This window comes from Gorilla gorilla, chromosome 9 (assembly GCF_029281585.2).
Source record: "Gorilla gorilla gorilla isolate KB3781 chromosome 9, NHGRI_mGorGor1-v2.1_pri, whole genome shotgun sequence".
NCBI classification, from domain to species: domain Eukaryota; kingdom Metazoa; phylum Chordata; class Mammalia; order Primates; family Hominidae; genus Gorilla; species Gorilla gorilla.
The window spans coordinates 73243693-73264883 of record NC_073233.2 but is presented as its reverse complement, the minus strand read 5'-3'; the positions used below and the strand labels follow the sequence as shown (position 1 = coordinate 73264883).

Genomic DNA, 21191 nt, shown 5'->3' with positions numbered 1-21191 from the left:
TTTATTAGATTTGGTACTTTACAAGATTCAAGTTCTTAAACTCAAGATCTGGCATCGTTCCCTTCCCTGCTAACCTTCAGTCCCGAATTAAACGCAGACGTCTTGACCCGCAGCCCAGTTGCTCTCCAGCCTCGCTGCTCTCTCCGCTCACAGCTCCGCATCCTCTGCCTTCCTCACAGGCTTCCGTCCGCACCCCCGTCCTACCGGCTGACACTGTCCAACTCTCCAAGACCCATCTCAAATCCCACCTCCCGCAAACCCTTCCTAAATTTCCTCACCTAGGACTGCTACAGCGTTCTTATTTTCCACATTTCTTTTCTGGCTCTCGGACTACTCAGCTGCCAAAGCGCATTCATTGCTGTACTCCCTCTCCGCCTGGCCTACTTCAGTGGAAAAGCATGAGGACGGGCTGCGCTCTGCTCCTCACACAATCCCCAGCCCAGAGCACCCTGCTTATTTATTGAACATAACAGTGAAGGCCGGCCTAGGCTTCCCATAGGCAAGGATGACTTTCAGAATGTTCTAGAAAAAAGGATACTTCAGGGGGCCCATAACTGCTTGATTCAAATCTTTCCTTTAAAAACATAAAAACAACAGTTGGACTTCTAAAACACACACTGAAGACATACGCGCTGCCACGTAAGCTCTCCACCTGTTCACTTTGCCTTCAGGGAAACTGTGTGCACATCAACGTGCCCTGGGAAAGGCTGCAGGGCTGCACTGCGGGCAGTTCAGATCCTAGAGCACTTGCTCTGGCCTGGGAGCGCTGCAGGCAACTGAAGCCACACAGACCCTGCTCCTGCAAGAACTTTTGTGTGTGTCCCATGGTGATGTCATTGGTTTGCTTATTAATTATATTTATATGAACTTCTGGTCCTGTTTTAAATGTCTGAGATTGCAAGGTCAACTGTTATAAACCTGTCATCACTTCCATCTATGTATCCAAGACTAGGAGAATTCTCCAAATCAACTGAAACACAAAAATAGATGTTAAAGTTGATTTTAACCCAAATTTTGTATTGATCAAAACAGCTTCATTGTTCTTTATAACAAAGAATTGTTATAAACTTGAATTTATGTAACAAAACAAAATAACTAATTTTATATTCGCTTTACATATTGGGTTTCCACAAAAAAATTTTAATTTGGGGGGAAAAAGCTGTATTTCAAAACAAACAAAAAAAAAACCACCATCATGGAAATCTTAGGATGAAATGGCCTTCTTAATGGAGAGAGGCAGGAGATAAACCATCCAGCAGAGGGCTCTGTGTAAAAACATTTATTTTTACTAATGTTTAGAATACAGGAACTAAAGAAAGAAAAAAAAAGACACCTCAACTCCAAAGCGACAGTGAGTTAGGGCCTGCCCGCGGCCAAGGGGGAAGGCTACTCCAGGGTGTCCTGGCATGGACTGTCCCCCCACTACTTAATGTCAGTGCCACTAAGCAGAAAACTTGAGGAATCAGGGTGTGAAGACCTTACCAGCTGCTAGCGAGCGTGCAAGGGAAGAAAGGGATGTCTATGTGGCTTCCCCATGAGCTGAGAGCCAGGATACACAGGGCAGGTGGCAGAGGCTCCCAATTCAGTTAAGAGCAGGAGGCTGAATGCCCAGGTCCAGGAAGAACAAAAAGGGGATTTTGGAGGTAGGCTTTTTTGTCGTGTTAAAAAACAGGCACATTATCCATCTCCCTGTGGCCCCCGAGCTGCTGGCCTGGCCCCCTGATCCTTCCCCTCTCCCCACAAAACCAAAAGGAGTAAGAAGGGAGGCAGAAGATGAGAAATTCTAAGGGTGGGGAATGCTTCAGTCACTGGAGACCGCCCGTAAGAGTGAGCCAGGAGAGCAACGGGAATAACAAGGTGAAGCTACTGTTCCCCCTGGGGTGGGGTGGAGTGGGACAGGGCAGAGCCAGGAGGGTGACCGAGAACATCCTGACTCCAGAAAAGAACCCTCTGTAGCAGGAACACAGGGCCGCAGAGAGCCACTCTGGAGGAAAGAGGTGAGGCTATGCGGCACAGGGGCATGAAAAGCTCCTTGTGGACGTGGCCTCAGCTTGCTCGCTCCCAGCTCCCTGGCCTGGCTTGCCTCTAGAGGACAGGAAAACTCTGGAGACCAGAGGGGAGGCAGAACACAGAGAAGTGAGCTGCTCTCCCACTCTTTCTAGGAGGACACTGTTTGAACCCTGTGATCACCAGGGCCTGGGCCCAAGGCAAGCAGAGTGAATGCACTTAATGGAGAGCAGAGAGAAACTGGGCCACACGCACGCCTAGGGGCAGTGTGTTGCTCCTTTCTCCCTGAGGGCCTGGGGCCAGAGGTGGTCAGAGCTGCCACCTCAGCTTGCAGCTGCCAAAGGCAGGCTGGCACAACCACCCCAAGGTTCTCTGGACTTGTGAAGGAGAGGAGGAAGAAGGGAAAGATGGGTATGAAATATGAAGTGGAGGAGAGAAACAGCCTTAGATATGTCGGGGAGCAGGTGGGTGGCCACATCAAGAGGAGTTCTGGTTCTGGTAGATGGAAGCTTTCTCTTTCAACAGGTCCAGACACAGGTGGCAGCTCCAACTTCCTGCAGAGAGGCAAAATGGGGTCCAGATGGGTCCCACACAATCTCCACCTGCTTGCAATTCCTCTGCTCTTGATACCCCATCTCTATAGCAGGATCAGCTACAGGTAGGACGAGGGATGCTCTGCAGCAGGAAAGTTCCATGGTTTCCTGAGCTGGGATAAACCTCTAAGTCTTCAAATATTGTGAAATATCATCCTCTATGGAGATGAAAGAAATAATCATCTAGAGGACTTCAGAATACTGATGCCCAGGCCCTCTTGGCCCTATTAAATCAGAAGTTTTGGGAGTAGGAAGAGGGCCTGGGAAGACAGAAGTTTGTCAAGCACCTCAGTTTTAAGACTTGTGTAGTTTCACTAAAAAACACAAAATAATTGTCCCTTATATGAAAAACAATTGGGTCATTCCTTGTTTATTAATATTGACTATGGCTGAATTCTTCTAATTTTTTTGAATAAAATTAGTCCTTAATGCCTTGAAATGATAACCAAATTATACCTATGCGCATTTGGACATTATTCTAGGGGAAAGGATCCACAGCTTTTATCAGCTCTTCAGAAACATGTGACTCAAAAATGTTAAGTCCTTTCTAACCCAAAGGTCAATAAGGTTGGCAAACTTTTCTGTAAAGAGCCAGAGTGTTAAATATTTTAGGGTGTGTGAGCCACATACAGTCTCATGCATTTTTTTTTTTAACTCCCTTTATTTTTTTTTTTTCCGAGACAAGAGTTTCCGCTCTGTTGCTCAGGCTGGAGTGCAGCAGTGTGATCTCAGCTTACTCTAACCTCTGCCTCCCAGGTTCAAGCAATTCTCTTGCCTCAGCCTCTATAGTAGCTGAGATTACAAGCACACAGCACCACGCCCAGCTAATTTCTGTATTTTTAGTAAAGACGGGGTTTTGCCATGCTGCCCAGGCTGGTCTTGAACCCTTGGGCTCAAGAGATCCCAAAGTGCTGGGATTACAGACGGGAGCCACAGTGCCCAGCCAGTTTTTACATTTTTAAGGGGATTTTCTTCAGGCTAGACTACAGGTTCACACCTGTAATCCCAGCACTTTGGGAAGCTGAGGTGGGTGGATCACTTGAGCCCAGCAGTTCGAGACCAGCCTGGGCACCATGGCAAAACCCCGTCTCTACTAAGAATACAAAAATTAGCTGGGTGTGGTGGCATGCCTGTAGTCCCAGGTACTCAGGAGGCTGAGGTGGGAGGATTACCAGATTACCTGAGCCTGGGGAAGCGGAGGTTGCAGTGAGCTGAGATCATGCCACTCCACTCCAACATGGGCAACAGAACAAGACACTGTCTCAAAAAAAAAAAAAAAAAAAAGAAAGAAAAAGAAAAAGAAAAGAAAATAGCTTGCAAGCTATTTAAGCTGGCTGTGGCTGGATGTGGTCCATAGGTTTTAGCTTGTAGCTTGCTGACCCTGACCTAGAACATCTGATACTTCTAGGGGTTGCCCCTCAGCTGCCTTAACACTACAGTGAGGACACTCGGGCCTGCAGCTCTCCACTACCTCGATGTCCCACAGAACTTTAATAGGAAAGCCATTCTGTAACATAGATTGTCTGTTTGATGGTTTAAAAAAACAAAACAAAACAAAACCTAAACATGCGACTTCTCCCCAAAGCAGATTCATAAACTGGGCCTGACAGAAGCTGAGTACTCCCCTATAGCTGCTAAAGGACTCTTAGACATTGTCAGGGGCCTCATTCTCTAGAGGGGTGACAGCAGTTTGACCAATATGTTACAAGTCAGCTTGCATCACACAATGGAACACTTTCTCTTGCCTGTAATGCTGGCCCACATCCTTTGTGCACAGTAACAGCTCCTGGGCATTTGTGTTCTGAGTAAGCTACTGAATTTCTGTTGGCTTTTTTTTTTTTCTTTGAGATGGAGTCTCGCTCTGTTGCCCAGGCTGGAGTGCAGTGGCGCGATCTCGGTTCACTGCAAGCTCCGCTTCCCGGGTTCACGCCATTCTCCTGCCTCAGCCTCCTGAGTAGCTGGGACTACAGGCGCCCGCCACCACACCCGGCTAATTTTTTTGTATTTTTAGTAGAGACGGGGTTTCACCGCGTTAGCCAGGATGGTCTCAATCTCCTGACCTCGTGATCCGCCCGCCTCGGCCTCCCAAAGTGCTGGGATTACAGGCTTGAGCCACCGCACCCAGCTGCTACTCAATTTCTGTACAAGAGGTGTTTATGTACAGAAATCCAGCTGGAAGGGGACTTGTGGAGATGCGACCAATTCTTGGTGCCACCACTGGTTTCAGTGAATAGCTTTAATAAACTTGGACCATTATTACAGTAAGTTATGGGAGAAGCAGACTGACCCATTCAGGCTCCAAAGTCAAGTCCCTTCCCAGTTCAGAAGGGGAAGGGATAGGAAATAAATGCTCAAATCTATCAAATTTCAAGAGTTGACTGTAGAAGCTTCACATCAGATAATCTACCACTTGAGTTTTCTGGACTGGTTGGAAGAAAATAAATCATTCCTTCTGGGTGACTGATCTCGGCTCAGCATCTGTTTTCTTCTGGGCTGTTGATTTTCTGTTGTAAATGTAGCTGATAATGTGCAAACACTAAACCCTTTAAGTTGAAATGTTAGGAAGGCATTCTAAACTGAGCCAAGGCAAGGTGCTTTACTCCCTAATTTGGAAGAATATATAAGTGATAATATAAAGAACATAGAACTCAGTATTTTCCAAGTAACTAATAAAGTAATTGTTCTGAGTAAAAGATCTGGGCAACTTACCTTCAGGGGGCTCAGACATGGACGGGGTGAGACAGTACATGTGGTAGCCACGATCGCAGTCATCACAGAAGAGCAACTGGTCCTGAAGTAGGCAAGAGGGAAGAGGATGGGGACTGAATAACTGATGTGCCTCAGACCACTACAGGACACTGCTATTTCCAAGAGGGGTAGGTAGCAGGTAAGAACAGATGTGAGAATCTTATATAGGAAACCATGCTGCCCCTCTCCACCGCAGATCCAGTCACTGTCATCTCTCACTTGGGTCCTTTCAGAGCTCCTAATTGATCAAATCACCTCCACTTTTTTTTTTTTTTTTTTTTTCCCTAAAGCCCAAGCTCTATGGTATATTTTTTTGAGACAGGGTATTGCTGTCACTCAGGCTGGAGTGCAGTGGTGCAATCACGGCTCACTGCAGCCTTGACCCCCTGGGCCCAAGTGATCCTCCTACCTCAGCCTCTCAAGTAGCTGGGACTATAGGCACACACCACCACACCTAGCTAATTTTTCAATGTTTTTGGAGAGACAAGATCTCCTTATGTTGCCCAGGCTGGTCCTGAATTCCCAGGCTCAAGCAGTCCTCCCACCTCAGCCTCCCAAAGTTCTTGGATTACAGGTGTGAGACGCCGTGCCCAGTGACTATTTCTTTTTGAGACAAGGTCTCGCTTTGTTGCCCAGGCTAGAGTGCGGTGGTGTGATCATGGCTCACTGCAGCCTCAAACTCCTGGGTTCAAGCAATCCTCCCACCTCAGCCTGCCAAGTAGCTGGGACTAACGTGTGTGCCACCACACCTGGCTAAGTTTTTATTTTTTTTGTGGAGACAGGATCTCCCTATGTTGCTCAGGCTGGTCTTGAATTCCTGGGCTCAAGTGATCCTCCCGCCTCAGCCTCTCAAGTGTTAGGATTACAGGCATGAGCCTCCATCCTTGTCCCTACAGTCTACCCTCCACACAGCACCCAAAGTCATCTTTTTAAAATATAAGACAAGGGCCAAGCACGGTGGCTCACACCTGTAATACCAGCATTTTGGGAGGCTGAGGCAGGTGGATCACCTGAGGTCAGGAGTTCAAAACTAGCTTGGCCAACATGGTGAAACCCCGTCTCTACTAAAAATTAGCCAGGCATGGTGGCGGGCACCTGTAATCCCAGCTACCTGGGAGGCTGAGGCAGGAGAATCGCTTGAACCCGGGAGGCGGAGGTTGCAGTGAGCCGAGATTGTGCCACTGTACTCCAGCCTGGGCGACAGAGCAAGACTCCATCTCAAAAAAAAAAAGTAAATAAATAAATACATAAATAACCATGTCACTTCCCGATTAAAACCCTTCAACAGTGTCCTGTTGTACCTAGAATAAAACCCAAGGCCCCAGAGATCTGGCAGTGCTTGCCTCTCTCATCTCATCGCCCGCCATACTCTCCCATGCCCTGTCATCTGGCTTGTCCAACGTAAGGCCTCGGCACTGGCTGCTCCTTTCCTGGGATTCCTCTACCTCCAAATCTTGACTGGCTCCTTGGTATCACCAAAATTTCAACACCAGCATCACCCTCCCAGAAGAGCCATACCTGACCATCAAAATAAATCACTTATGCAATTATTCTCTGCCACAGTACTGATTTCATTTTTTTCATGGCACATTATACAAATCTCATTTACATCCTTGCTTGTTGTTGTTCCTGTAAGAATGTAAATCTCATGAGGCAGGGACCTTGTTTGTCTTTAGCATCTTTAGTGACTAGAACAGTGTCTGACATAAAATCAGCACTCAATATATATCTGGCAACAAATCAGAGTTCTGACTGAGATGCTAGGGAGGGGCGTGTGGCATGTGGGAGGGATCCTGCTCCCTTCTTAGAAGAAAGCTCACTTTAGAGGGAACTGTGCAAACAGCAGTAAAAGCCCAGAAGGAGCCATGCTGAGGAGGGGGCGGAGATACACACGTCATTCTCGGAGGTGCCACAGATGTTGCAACATTTGCACTCGATGCACTGCCAGCGGTATGTCTTCACTGCCGCCATCATCACGGGGGTAAACTGGAGGCAAGATGGATGCCCTGTAGTGTGGGAAGTGAGTGAGACAGACAGTCAGAAATGCGGGGGGAAGAGAGGAGCTCCTGCCTGTGGCTACATCTTCTCTTGGTTAGGAAAAGCGAGGTGGGCTGGTTATGACAGCCCTAGAGGACAGCAAGCCAAGAGCCCCTTGGGGACCGGGCAAAGCAGCAGCCTTCACGGGAGGCAGTACCTGAGCGGCCACAGTCAGAACAGGACACCAGCTCCTCGGGTTGTCCCGTCTTCTTGTTAATCTTTGAGTCCCCCAGGCAGAAGTCACAGTAGTTGTTGGGCAAGGCCAATCCATCAGGACCCTTTTTGGCTACAGAGAGAAAGAGTTTTGATGACACCCATGGGGGTCCCTGAGCCACTCAACACCCATGCAAGGAGTGGTTTTCATAACCAGGCCAACTTCTGCTTGCCCACCACTTCTGACACCTCAGCTTACATTTCTGCTCCTCAGACCTCTGGGAAACAGGAGTGGGTGGCTGGGAGTCTTCCTTGTCCTCGCCCTCCTCCTCAGCCAAGTGGGAGTGGGCATAGTGGTAACTTAGGCCTGGTCGGTTCTTGTAACGTTTTCCACAAACTGAGTGGGAAGAAGATTGCAGAGAAAGGTGTTAGGATACAAGAGTGCCATGTCCCCACCCCTGCAAGCTGTGGGGGCTCCACCTGAGGCAGAGGGCAACCATCCCTTCCCCTAGCAGCTCCACTATGGGACAGGCCTTGAGTGATGGCCACTTCCCCTCAGCCAGGAGCATCAGGCCGTGGGGCTCTCTAGCTTCTGGGGCTCTCTTCCCTCCTGAACTCCAACCCCATGGCCACCACTGCTCTTCCATGTTGACTTTTGGGGGGCTTAGCCCTTGCCCCATCACCAGTTAGTTGCTCTGGGATATACTAACAGTCTGGGACGCTCCAGGTCAGGAAAGGGAAGGATATTCCTATATCTTTGGTGTGGCAGGAAGGGGGAAAAGTGGATAAGACTCCAAACTTTTTTACCCCTCAGTAAATGTGGGAGGCTCATGCTACCCCACACACACCATGGAGCCCATCTCCCCTGAATGTGGGTAAACAAGCAGGGGATGGGTTTCTTGGGGATATCCTATCAATGAAGCCAGTTGGGCAGTTGGTCCCCAAAGAAATTCAAGCACACTCCCACGTAATTGCCCTGTCCAGGCCTGCCAATCAGCAAGGAAAGCAGATCCCCACGAGGCATTTTGTCATCTTGAGAAGTAATACCAAGAAGGGCAAGGGGGCCAGCAGGAAAGGAGTGGGGAGAGAGGATGGCAGGAGGAGGTGGTGGGGCGGTGGGGAACATGAGCTGACCACCAGGTGCCTGGTCTGGGGAGGGAGCGGAAGGGTCTGATTGTAATGGGCTCCTGATAATGCTTCTGAAGCCACCCCATGCACTGGGCCGAGCAGCTCTAGGAGCAGGTTTGTGGGAGACAAGCAGTGGTAAAGGCAGCCTCCAGGACTTTGAGGAGTAGAGCACAGCAGAAATTCCACTGCTCCTACCCCCATGCCATTCCAGAGATTTTAAAGCTAGCATCCCAGGAAATGAGAAAGGCAGGAGGAACAAGGGAAGAGGGAAAAAGGGAAAGGAAAACCACAAGTCTGAAAAGTTGAGAGAGCTACCTCTCTGGGGCGCTTTCGAGGTATGCTTTTGTTTGAAACTATCTGAAAGACAGAAAGAAAAGTCATGAGAAGAAGGCCTTGATACACTTGAGACAGGAGCAGCAGCAGCAGGAAAGCGGAGCAAACGAGAGAGAAACCCCAGCGGCGATGGTGCTCCCAGGGTGGAGGGACAGAAGTGGGGCAAGGCAGACAGAAAGAAAAAGAGAACAGACGTTGAAAAACTCAGTGTCAGACCCTTGGGGCCCTGGCTTAACTGAGGCCAGGAGACCTGCAGGCCGTCTGTTGAGAGGCCAACCCTGCCTGCTGTGGCCCCCACAAGTAACCCCATCCCAGAGGACAGCAGAAATCTTTCCCAGAGCATGCAGGTCCCACCCGTCATATAGCAGGGACCCAGGCCTCCCAGGGGTCTCAGACGGAAGCAGTCAGCAGGCAGGACAAGAGCCCAGGTTTGTTTTAATACTCTGGGCAAAAACACAACCCTCCCTCCTCTCATATCCTGAGCAGGAGCTGGGTCCAAGGCAAGGTCTACCCACCCACTTGTGAGGCACTCACTGTCACAGGCATAGGGCTTATCCCGGTCCTCCAGGATGGAAGCATCCAGCTTCTTACGGGCACTGCCCACACCCTTACCCTGCCAAGAAGAGCAAAGAGACACCCTTATTTTGGGAGCTGGGCCTGAGGAGTTAGACTCTTTTGGAAGTGGCTGCTAATCTCACTTGAAATAAAATAAGGAATTCCCTAGGCCACCCTGTCCCAAAATGCAGGCAGCACGCTGGCCCCTCACCTTGGATTTCCCCTTTCCCCGACGCTTGGGAGTATCTTCTTCATAGTCTTCATCATCGAGGTCATCCAGGAAGTCATCTGGTTCTAGGATCCGCTGAGTGGACAGGAGGGTTAGCATGGGTAGAAATATGTGCATCCAAAAGCTCCCCTATGATGAGACTGGCCAACGCCACCCAGAACCTCCTCTGTGCCGTGGTCCCACCCACACCAGCCTCATTCCTCACCAACGCCTTTCAAGCATGCTATAATCCTGCTCCTGCTCCCTTCCATACTTTGGGATATCTTTCCCCTGTGCTTCACATTATTTCCTTAGCCTGAAATGCTTTCCCCACCATGCCACATGGCCAAATCAAATAGCATGCTTCCAAAAGGTTGCCCTGATGCCACAAGCAGCCATGCCCTCTCCTGCCTCTGATTGGCCACCCTGGGAGCACATTATTGGTGGTTCTGTCCTGACACTCGCCTCCTAGTTTAAATTAAAATGTTGTTGCTTATTTGTGTGACCTTGTGGGAAGTTTTTTTTTTTTTTTTTTTTGGAGACAGAGTTTTGCTCTTGTTGCCCAGGCTGGAGCGCAATGGCACAATACTGGCTTACTGCAACCTCCGTCTCCTGGGTTCAAGCGATCCTCCTGCCTCAGCCTCCCAAGTAGCTGGAATTACAGGCATGCGCCACCACGCCTGATTAATTTTGGATTTTTAGTAGAGACGGGGTTTCTTCATGTTGGTCAGGCTGGTCTCGAACTCCCGACCTCAGGTGATCCAACTGCCTCGGCCTCCCAAAGTGCTGGGATTACAGGCGTGAGCCACCGTGGCCGGCCATGGGAAGTTTTTTTTTTTTTTTTTTTTTGAGATGGAGTCTCGTTCTGTCACCTAGGCTGGAGTGCAGTGGCGCAATCTCGGCTCACTGCAAGCTCTGCCTCCCGGGTTTGCGCCTGAGTAGCTGGGACTGCAGGTGCCCGCCACCACGCCTGGCTAATTTTTTTGTATTTTTAGTAGAGACGGGGTTTCACCATGTTAGCCAGGATGGTCTCAATCTCCTGACCTCGAGATCCGCCTGCCTCGGCCTCCCAAAGTGCTGGGATTACAGGCGTGAGCCACCGTGCCCGACCCATGGGAAGTTTTTAAACTGCTTTATTTCAGCCTCTGTGTGAAATGGGGAACACAGGACCTACCCCATAAGGTTGTACAGACTAAAGGAGAAAGGGCATGAAAAGGCACTTAGCCCAATGCTGGCATATTTATAGCTGTTATTTTTATATGTATTCTTATCTTCTCTGTTGGCAGAGACTAAGTGTGCTTCACTGTGTAACCTCAGGGACCAAAAAACTGTGACACAAACTTTTGTGATAAAAGAGTAAAGTACTTAGGGATAAAAGTTTGTTTCCCTCCCTTCCCAGACAGGGTCTCCCTCTGTTACCCAGGCTGGAGTGCAGTGGCATAAGCAGAGCTACAGCTTCAATCTCCTGGGCTCAAGCAATCCTCCCACCTCAGCATCCTGAGTAGCTGGGACTGCAGGCGTGTGCCACCATGCCCAGCTAATTTTTTATTTTTATTTTTAGTAGAGACAAGGTCCTGCTATGTTGCCTAGACTGAAAAGTTTTTGAAAAGTTTCCTCTCAAATAGTTTAGCAAAGACAGATAAGGCAAATGTGCCAAATGTGGAACTGATAAATCTAGGTAAAGAGTATGTGGTATTTCATTGTACTACTCTTGCACCTTCTGGTTTTAGTTTTTTTTTTTTGTTGCCCAGGCTGGAGTGCAGTGGCATGATCATGACTCATTGCAGTCTCGAACTCATAGGCTCAAGTGATTCTCCCACCTCAGCTTCCCTAGTAGCTGGGACAACAGGCGCATGCCGCTATGCCTGGCTATTTTTTTTATCATTATTTTTTGTAGAGATGGGGTCTCACTTTGTTGCCCAGGCTGGTCTCGAACTCCTGGACTCAAGCAATCCTCCTGCCTTGGCCTCCCAAAGTGCTGGGATTACAGGCATGAGCCACTGCACCTGGCCTATTTTAATTTTTTTAATGAAAATTATATATGTGTTTAATAATAACCTTCTGTGATAGAATTGAATGAATGAGAGTCTATAGTTAGAAGCAACAGAGAAGCCAGTCAGTACCTGACAATAATCAGGGACTGAAGTAAGAACAGAACTGCAGGGGCCTGCTTCCTGGACTCCAGCTTCTGTTTCAGTTCTAGAAACTAGGTGGCCCCCAATGAAGAGGAGGCTGATTTCCATCAAAGCTCCCTTAGCCACAGGGATAATCCTGTACCTTTCGTGCTCGACTGTTGGTCACAGGAAACTCGCCCAGGCTGTCATCATCAACTCGGGGATCCGGGGCACCTCGCTTCTCCAGGGGGTCAGTGCGCAACAGAGCCTCTAAACTACTGCCATCCTGAGAGATCAGCCCCTCCTTCTTCAGGGTCTGGTCTGTGTCTGCAAGCAAGGTCAGGATAAAGCAAGGCTCAGAAGGGCTGAAAGCAGACTGCTCTGAGTCCACATAATGCTGGGGCTTACCAAAGGTCTGTCACTATCTTTTGTTCTCTGCACGCCCAGGAATTAAGACACCCTAGTTCACTTGGCACCATAACTTATCTGTTTACCTGTCTCCCCTTCTAGACTGAGGTCCTTAAAGGAAAGAATCACATCATATTCATTTGAGTATATTTGGGATCTAGTACTGGGCCTGGTATATCACAGTGATTAGCAGGCTCTCACCATGCAGCAGGCCACGCCTCTGCTCAGGAAGTATGTGCCTTACCTGGCTTAATAGATGGGAAGGAAAGTCGTGGATCCTCAGGGGGATGGGCTCGCCGCTTTTTCCGCCAGCGCCGGGCAGGGTAGGAGTACAGCTGTCCGGAGGCCAATCCTGTGGCAGGAAGAAAGATAGAAGTCAGGCCCTAACCCAGTATTAGAAAATAATACCAAACACTTTCTAATTAAGTAGGCCCTCCTTTGAGCTCTAGAGCAAGGGAGAAATTCTGACAGTGAGGACCTAGGGGGTTAGGTGGAATAGTCTGTGGAAAAGAAAAATAGATAGCTTCAGGGCCTTGGCTAACACATAGTTCTCCAGACACACAATGGCCTCAGCAGGGCAGAAAACAAAGATGCTGGTATCAAACATCTGCTTCATCCTCCCTGGGTTTCTAATCACAGGAAGACCATATTCATCCATAGGTGGAAGGCAGTAGGGAAAACCCTATCAACTGTCTCATCACCTAAGATGAGGAGGCTTCTTCCTCCTTATGCTCCTGAGTCCCCTTCTCCCAAGTCTGGACCCTCACCTGGACCCCGGTGTCGCTTTTCCATCCAGATGTAACAATTGCTCTGGGCTACTCCAGTCTGTGAGTCCAAGAAAGGCAGGCGCACGCTGCGCTCAGCACAGAGGCGAGCATTGTAATTGTGGCACTGCTCCATGGCATCTTTGTAGTACTGCTCCCCAAGGCTGCAGGGAAGATAGAAACCAGGCGTGTATGTTGGAGCAGAGGGCATAGGGTGCTGAGCTATTCCTCTCCCCTGCCATCTGCTTCTCTAGAAGGCTCAAGGGACTGGGAGGCTGTCTCTTCTGTTCTATTTGCCTCCACTTCTGCCTCATGGGACACGAAGCCCCTTTTCTAGGCCATCATGAGGAATTACTTTACAAATAAATTACCATCAGGAACACATGATTTCATCATATGTCTAATCAGACTTAAGTTTAACCCCCAAAGAGGTGAAAGAACTAATGTTCACTCCACGTGTCTCACAAGCCCAGCCCTGTGCTAGTTAAGATGCTATTTCTCTTAACCCTTATGAGGCTAAGAAGCAGATGATAGTCCCTCCTAAGTTCCTCCTTATTCCCTCTTTCCTACAATCACCTCCCAAATAAACTACATGCTCCCACATCCTTGCCCCAAGGTCTGCTCCAGAGGGAAAGAGTTCAAAGTCTAGGGGACTTATTAAAATGTATTTAGCAAACTATGGTAAATCCATACAATGAAATTCTATTTAGCCATAAGAAGGAAGCTCTTCACATACTGATATTAAACAATTTCAAGTTAACTAGGGACAAAAAGCAAAGCACGGTACACTGCTGAGAAGCGTCAAATAAAACTATCATTTATGTAACAAAATGGAAAAGAAACTGCAGGTCAGCGGGGAGAAAAAGTGGGTGACTAGGCCACTTCCTTCCATATGCCTTTTTATATCTTTTGAATTTTGAACTAGGTTTTTAATCAACTAATTAATTTTACATTTATGGAAGATGTCTACAAGTACCTGAAGTTCCTTGAAGCTTTTATTGAGCACCATCACTCATAAGAAACTTGTTTGCTCTAAGGCCCATCTTAGGGTTCTTCTCCATTCTCACAAAATAAAATTATATAGGAAAAAATCTTCTTGGTCTCAAAAGACTCAATTTGAAATCTGAATCAAGGGTAAACCTTTAAGTGGAAAACTGGAAAACTGCACAGTGCCAGGAGTTATCTGGTTCTAAGAAGCGTGTATATAGAACCTATCTTGTTCTCATCTTGCAGGGTTTAACAAGGACTTTGGTAATGGAGGTTAACAAACTCGATCTTATATTCAATCAATCCTGTTTTTTTTTTTTTTTTTTTTTAAGAGACAAGGTCTCACTATGTTGCCCAAGCTGGACACAAACTCCTGGCTCAAGTGATCCTCCTGCCTCAGCCTCCCAGGTATCTGGGAATAGAGGCATGTGTCACGGTACCTGGCGTCAATCAATCTTAAACCAAGGGCAGAACTGATTTATTTCTCATAGTATCCCTAATACTCATGATGATGTCTGAGATACAGTCAGACTTGACTTGAGAGTAAAAAGACCTGGCTTGCCTGCAAGTCACTATATGAACACGGACATTTAGTCAACCCAGGTGGACCTTGGTTACACTTCTATAGATTGAGGAGGTTGGACCAAATGAGCTTTGACATATCAGGATTTTACAAGAAACAGCCTGGGGATGAGACAGCAAACAGATTAAGTCTCTGTGGTTTCTGTCCGTAACTCGGGCTACACCAACAAACCCTGCTCTAGAATGTGACAGGGTCCTTCAGTGAGCAGCCACAATAGACCACTGCATAACTTAGCATGTGCCCAGCAAGTAAAAAAGACACATACCACACACAGAGACGGCAATGCCACAAATATAGCCTGGCGTGATTCAACGAACTGTAATGACTGTAATCTGAGGCAGGCACGAATCTCACGTTGGAGAGCAGAATGGAGAAGGCAGCCTTGCCTCTGTGGGCTCGCCTTGAGGAGGCAGCCACGTCTTCACCACACAGAATAAAATTGGATAAACAAGGTTGAGTGCGGCAGCTCCTTTGTTTCTGCTGATGGGAATTGATACGGACACTGGAAGTCAAATGGAAGGCAGGGCCAGGCTGGCGAGTGCTGCAAAGTCAGAGCATGGAGGCTGGAAACAGTTTTGCGGGGAATGAATGAGAGATGTTCTGTCAGGGTTCTTGTGAGCTACGTAAGGCAGGCAAACAGTCTTGGGGGTAAAAGGGCTGGGAATGAAACACTGAAGTGTGGGGGGAGAATCTCATGAAGAGAGAACAAGACAGGATGACAGTGAGCTCTTAAGAACTTAAGGGAGGCCGGGCACAGTAGCTCATGCTTATAATCCCAGCACTTTGGGAGGCCAAGGCTGGTGGATCTCTTGAGACCAAGAGTTAGAGACCAGCTTGGGCAACACAGTGAGATCCCATCTCTACAAAACGTTAAAAAAAAAAAATAAAAAAGGCCTGGCGCAGTGGCTCAAGCCTGTAATCCCAGCACTTTGGGAGACTGAGGTGGACGGATCACCTGAGGTCAGGAGTTCGAGACCAGCCTCAACATGGAGAAACCCTGTCTCTACTAAAAATACAAAATTAGCTGGGCGTGGTGGTACATGCCCATAATCCCGGCTACTGGGGAGGCTGAGGCAGAAGAATTGCTTGAACCTGGGAGGCGGAGGTTGCGGTGAGCCGAGATCGCGCCACTGCACTCCAGCCTGGGCAACAAGAGCGAAACTGTCTCAAAAAAAAATAAAATTAAAACAAACAAACAAACAAAAAAACCATCAGCTAGGCTTGGTGATGCACGCCTGTGGTCCCACGTAGCTCCTGGGGCAGATGAGATAGGGGAATCATTTGAGCCTAAGAAGTTGAGGGTGCAGTAAACCAAGGTTATACCACTGCACTTCAGCCTGGGGGACAGAAGGAGGCTCTGTCTCTTAAAACAAAAAAAAACAACAACAAAAACTTAAGGCTCCAGTACCAAGAAATGTCAAGTTAACATTAACACTGTTCTCTACATATATATATATATATATATATATATATATATATATATTTTTTTTTTTTTTTTTTTGAGATAGAGTCTTGCTTTGCCGCCCAGGTTGGAATGCAGTGGTGCAATCTCGGCTCACTGCAGCTTCTGCCTACTGCAGCTTCTGCCTCCCGGGTTCCAACGATTCTCTTGCCTCAGGCTCTGGAGTGGCATGCGCCACCACGCCCAGCTAATTTTTGTATTCTTAGTAGAGACAGGGTTTCACCATGTTGGCCAAGCTGGTCTCGAACTCCTGACCTCATGATCCGCCCACCTCGGCCTCCCAAAGTTCTGGGATTACAGGCGTAAGCCACCGTGCCCTGCCTCTAGATTTTGCCTAGAAAGTTTCAAAACCAATCAGCAGCTACAGCTATACTATTATTTTACTTTCCTAGTAAGAACGCTTAAAGACTTTCTCTCTTTTTTTGAGACGGAGTCTCGCTCTGTCGCCTGGGCTGGAGTGCAGTGGTGTGATCTCTCCTGGGTTCAAGCGATTCTTCTGCCTCAGCCTCCCGAGTAGCTGGGACTACAGGTGCACGCCACCATGCCCAGCTAATTTTTGTATTTTTACTAGAGACGGGTTTCACTATCTTGGTCAGGGTGGTCTCAAACTCCTGACCTTGTGATCCGCCCGCCTCAGCCTCCCAAAGTGCTGGGATTACAGGCATGAGCCACCGTGCCCAGCTTCATTTTTTTTTTTTTTTTTTTTTGAGATGGAGTCTTGCTCTGTTGCCAGGCTGGAGTGCAGTGGTGCGATCTTGGCTCACTGCAACCTCTGCCTCCTGGATTCAAGTGATTCCCTTCCCTCATCGTCCTGAGTAGCTGGGATTACAGACACGTGCCACCATGCCCAGCTAATTTTTGTATTTTTGGTAGAGTGGGGTTTCGCCATGTTGGCCAGGATGGTCTCAATCTCCTGACCTTGTGATCTGCCCGCCTTGGACTACCAAAGTGCTGCGATTACAGGCATGAGCCACCGCGCCCAACAGCCTCTTTCTTTTTCTTAAGAAAGAGTCTTAAAAGTGTCACTCAGGATGGAGGGCAGTGGTGTGATATCAGCTCACTTCAACCTCTGCCTCCTGGGTTCAGGCGATTCTTGTGCCTCAGCCTCTCAAGTAGCTGGGACTACAGGTGTGCGCCACCACACCTAACTAATTTTTATAGTTTTAGTAGAGATGAGGTTTCACCATGTTGGCCAGGCTGGTCTCGAACTCCTGACCTCAAGCGATCTGCCTGCCTCAACCTCCCAAAGTGTTGAGATTACAGGCGTGAGCCACTGCACCCAGCCAAGCCTTTCATTTCTGACATCACATTTGGAAGGGATAGAAATTTACAAATAAGAAAATTCTTTTCCCAGGACAAGATGCAAGTCATACAAGATGAGGGGCCGGGCGTGGTGGCTCACGCCTATAATCCCAGCACTTTGGGAGGCCGAGGCGGGTGAACTCCTGAGGTCAGGAGTTCAAGACCAGCCTGGCCAACATGGTGAAACCCCATCTCTACTAAAAACACAAAAATTAGCCAGGTGTGGTGGTGGGCACCTGTAATCTCAGCTACCCGGGAGGCTGAAGCAGGAGAATTGCTGGAACCCGGGAGGTGGAGGTTGCAGTGAGCCAAGATCGTGCCACTGCATTCCAGCCCGGGCCGACAACAGTGAGACTCTGTCTAAAAAAATAAAAAAAAAGAAAAGATGAGCTAGTGGTCCTGACCTCAATGTACTCAATGTATAACATCAGCTGTCAGAAGACTAGGCACACTATAATCAAGAGAAGTGCCATATCTCCAAATGAACTGGAAGAATGGAAGCCCCTTCTTAAACGGATAATTCTGCGGGAGTACGTATTAATTGTGATCTGAGGCCCTGTGCAGCTAGAAATGAGGAGGAGAGAGTTGGTTTCTCATTACTGGCATTCAGGAATTAGTGGCTGGTGATGCTCACAATCTCTACAGTTTTTCAAAGAGAAACAAGATGTCACGCTCTGTTTAAATGGGCAACCCCTCACTTATGACACAACTTGAAAGCACTGGCAACCCTATTTCTCTGAGGAAAATCTTCCAACACGAAGAACCTCACTACGTTTAACTCTCAAAACCTAGGCAAGTCTGATACTCCCCCAGTACAATGAGAATCTTTCTTTTTATTTTTGGAGAAACCTGTGTAAAACATCCCCTTACAATGGGATGAGGGAAGTCAACAAAGACGCAGGGAAACAAAGAAAGAACATCTGAGTCAGGAAGGATAACTGGATAAATGGTAGATCAACAGTGTCATTTCTAAATTGAGAAAAATGTCAGCCTGAAGAAAGAGCTGGGGAAACTGGAGTGGGCAGATGAGAGAGAAAGACAATAGTGTTGGGAGGAGGGGTGGCTGAAAGAGACAGCAGGATAGAGCAGAAAGCAACTTAAAAAAAAAAAAAACCACAAGAGGAGGAAAGGCACTTAGCTTAATGGAAGTGGGAAAGCATTCTCAAAGAAAAGGCTTCAGGCAGGAGGGAGAAGCAACTTACTCTTTAAAAAGGCTCTTAGGAAGAGTGGGGCTCAGGCCACGACAAAGACAGATGAGAAGCTGTGAGTCCCTTAGAAGAGTTACCGAACCTTTACCTCGTCATCCAGTCAAAATGCAAAAACCCTAACTGGACAGCCAGACACCACTCAATTTTCCCACCCTTGCACCAAGCCCAACATACCCATTAAAAGAAGCTCTTTTCGCCCACCGTGCATTAACCCAATCTAAAACTCATTCTGATTCTTCTGTAGGAATAAATCAAGTCCCAAAGCATCTTTAACTCACAGGAAGCAGTTCATAGGCCAGCGTCCATGGCCCCAACAGCTATTAACTTTAACTTTGCTTGAAATCTGACCAGCACAATGGTATCGTATAATAGGAAGAATGCCCACCTAGATGCCCCTTTAGGCTAAGCTGTCCTGAACGGCTTCGGTCCAGTTGCAGGTTTTTGATGGCTGCTACTGGACGGGGCCAAGGCCCACTCCCCTGAAGTTCCTTCCCTTCTGGATCCGCTCCTCGACAAATTCTTCCCAAGAATATTTGTAGTCTTAGGTACCTGCCACCCAAGATCCTCCCAAACATCACGGGGCTGCCTGGAACTGAAACAGCCAGCCCCGCAGTGCACTCCGCAGGGGCCGCCGAGCCTGTTGCTGCAGCGGACGGGACGGGACGGGACGGGACGGGGCGGGGTGGGCGGCGGGCCAGCCGTAGGGCCGCCCGGGCCTCGGCCCCGCTCCTCCGGACTGAGGCGTCTCGGGAGAGGACCGGGACGGTGAGTCTCGCGTGCAGGCAGGGCGCCATGCTCTGGAAACCGTCAGCCCCGAGGAATGCTGAGGCCACACAGCCCCGCAGGGATGCCGCCCGTCGGGGCTCCAGTGTGCCCCCATCAGGGCCTCCACAAGTTTCCAAAGAAGCGCAACGTCTTCTCCGGAGTCTCCTGTTGCCCTCCCCACCAGGAGTCGCAACATGGCCTTCCCGGGGATGTCCCTCTCTCCGCCTAGTCCCTTCCCCCACCGCCCCCTACTCCCAGGCCCTTTACAAAACCTGCCGCCCTAGGAGAGAAAGAAACGACCACTCACAGCTTCACTACATTCTCCACCACAGCCGCCATCTTCCCTGCTCCTCTGCCTCGGGCCGAGAGGCCCCACAGTCCGCAGCGCGCAGGCGCGGGGACCGCACCGGGGTACCAGGTTCCTTGCCCTCTGCGCAGGCGCCGTCCGGGCGCGCGCACTAGAGCGAGCACTGAAGAAAGAGCTTTACGCCTGTTCGCGGGGGCCGGGTAGGAAATGCGTGGACCCCACGGGAGCCCGACGCGCAGGCGCAACCGGAGATTGGCATGCATCCCGGAGCTCCGGTTCGAGGCTTGCCTCTAATATTTAGAGGAGCAGGAGCCGGGCCGGGCGCGGTGGCTCACGCCTCGGTGGGAGGCCGAGGCGGGCGGATCACGAGGTCAGGACATGGAGACCATCCTGGCTAACACGGTGAAACCCCGTCTCTACTAAAAATACAAAAAATTAGCCGGGTGTGGTGGCGGGCGCCTGTAGTCCCAGCTACTCGGGAGGCCGAGGCAGGAGAATGGCGTGAACCCGGGAGGCGGAGTTTGCAGTGAACCGAGATCGCGCCACTGCACTCCAGCCTGGGCGACAGAGCGAGACTCCTTCTCAAAAAATAAATAAATAAATAAATAAAGGAAAAAAAGAAAAAAAAAAGATTAGCTGGGCATGGTGGTGCATGCCTGTAATCCCAGCTACTAGGGAGGCTGAGGTGGGAGGATCACTTGAGCCCAGGAGTTTGAGGCTCCAGTGAGCCACTGGAGCCACATCACTGCACTCCAGCCTGGGCAACAGAGCGAGGCTCCATCTCAAGAAAAAAAAAAAAAAATATATGTATATATATAATCACTAAAGCTGAAAATACACATACCCTATGACCCAGCAAAGTCCACTCCTGGATATACACACAAGAAAGCTGTACAAGAAGCCGGGTGCAATGCCTCATGCCTGTAATCCCAGCTACTTGAGAGGGTGAGGTGGGAGAATCACTTGAGCCCAGGGGTTCAAGACCAGCCTGGGCAACATAGCAAGATCCTGTCTCTTAAAAAAAAAAAAAAAAAAAAAAAACAAAAAAACAGGCCAGGAGCATTGGTTCACGCTTGTAATACCAGCACTTTGGGAGGCCACGGTGGGCGGATCACGAGGTCGGGAGATCGAGACCATCCTGGCTAACATGGTGAAACCCCATCTCTACTAAAAATACAAAAACAAAATTAGCCGGGCATGGTGGCGGACGCCTGTAATCCCAGCTACTGGAGAGGCTGAGGTGGGAGAATGGCGTGAACCTGGGAGGCGGAGTTTGCAGTGAGCCCAGATCGCGCCACTGCACTCCAGCCTGTGTGACAGAGCGAGACTCCGTCTCAAAAAAAAAAAAATAAAGCTGTACAAGAATGTTCGTAACAACATTATTTGTTTATATTTATTTATTTATTTATTTTGAGACGGAGTTTTGCTCTTGTCGCTCCTTGACAAATTCTTCCTTCCAGCCCAGGCTAGAGTGCAGTGGCACTATCTCAGCTCACTGCAACCTCCACCTCCTGGGTTCAAGCGATTCT

At 48.9% G+C, this 21191-nt stretch overlaps 1 protein-coding gene across 2 annotated transcripts; it reads right to left on the bottom strand.

The window, feature by feature from the left end:
• Positions 1-1264: 1264 nt before the first annotated feature.
• On the bottom strand, positions 1265-20240 carry DPF2 (double PHD fingers 2). Of its 2 annotated transcripts, XM_004051505.5 has the most exons (12): positions 19663-19809; positions 13052-13212; positions 12529-12636; positions 12040-12203; positions 9766-9858; positions 9534-9612; positions 8982-9023; positions 7798-7935; positions 7543-7671; positions 7242-7354; positions 5310-5391; positions 1265-2561 (listed from the first exon to the last, which is right to left on the bottom strand). In XM_004051505.5, the coding sequence occupies exons 1-12, from the start codon at positions 19692-19694 to the stop codon at positions 2485-2487; spliced, it is 1218 nt and encodes a 405-aa protein (XP_004051553.1). In that variant the 5' UTR covers positions 19695-19809; the 3' UTR covers positions 1265-2484. The 2 variants fall into 2 exon arrangements, with proteins under 2 accessions (XP_004051553.1, XP_004051552.2); XM_004051504.4 differs by lacking the exon at positions 8982-9023 and having other exon boundaries at positions 19663-20240.
• Between the last annotated feature and the right edge of the window lie 951 nt (positions 20241-21191).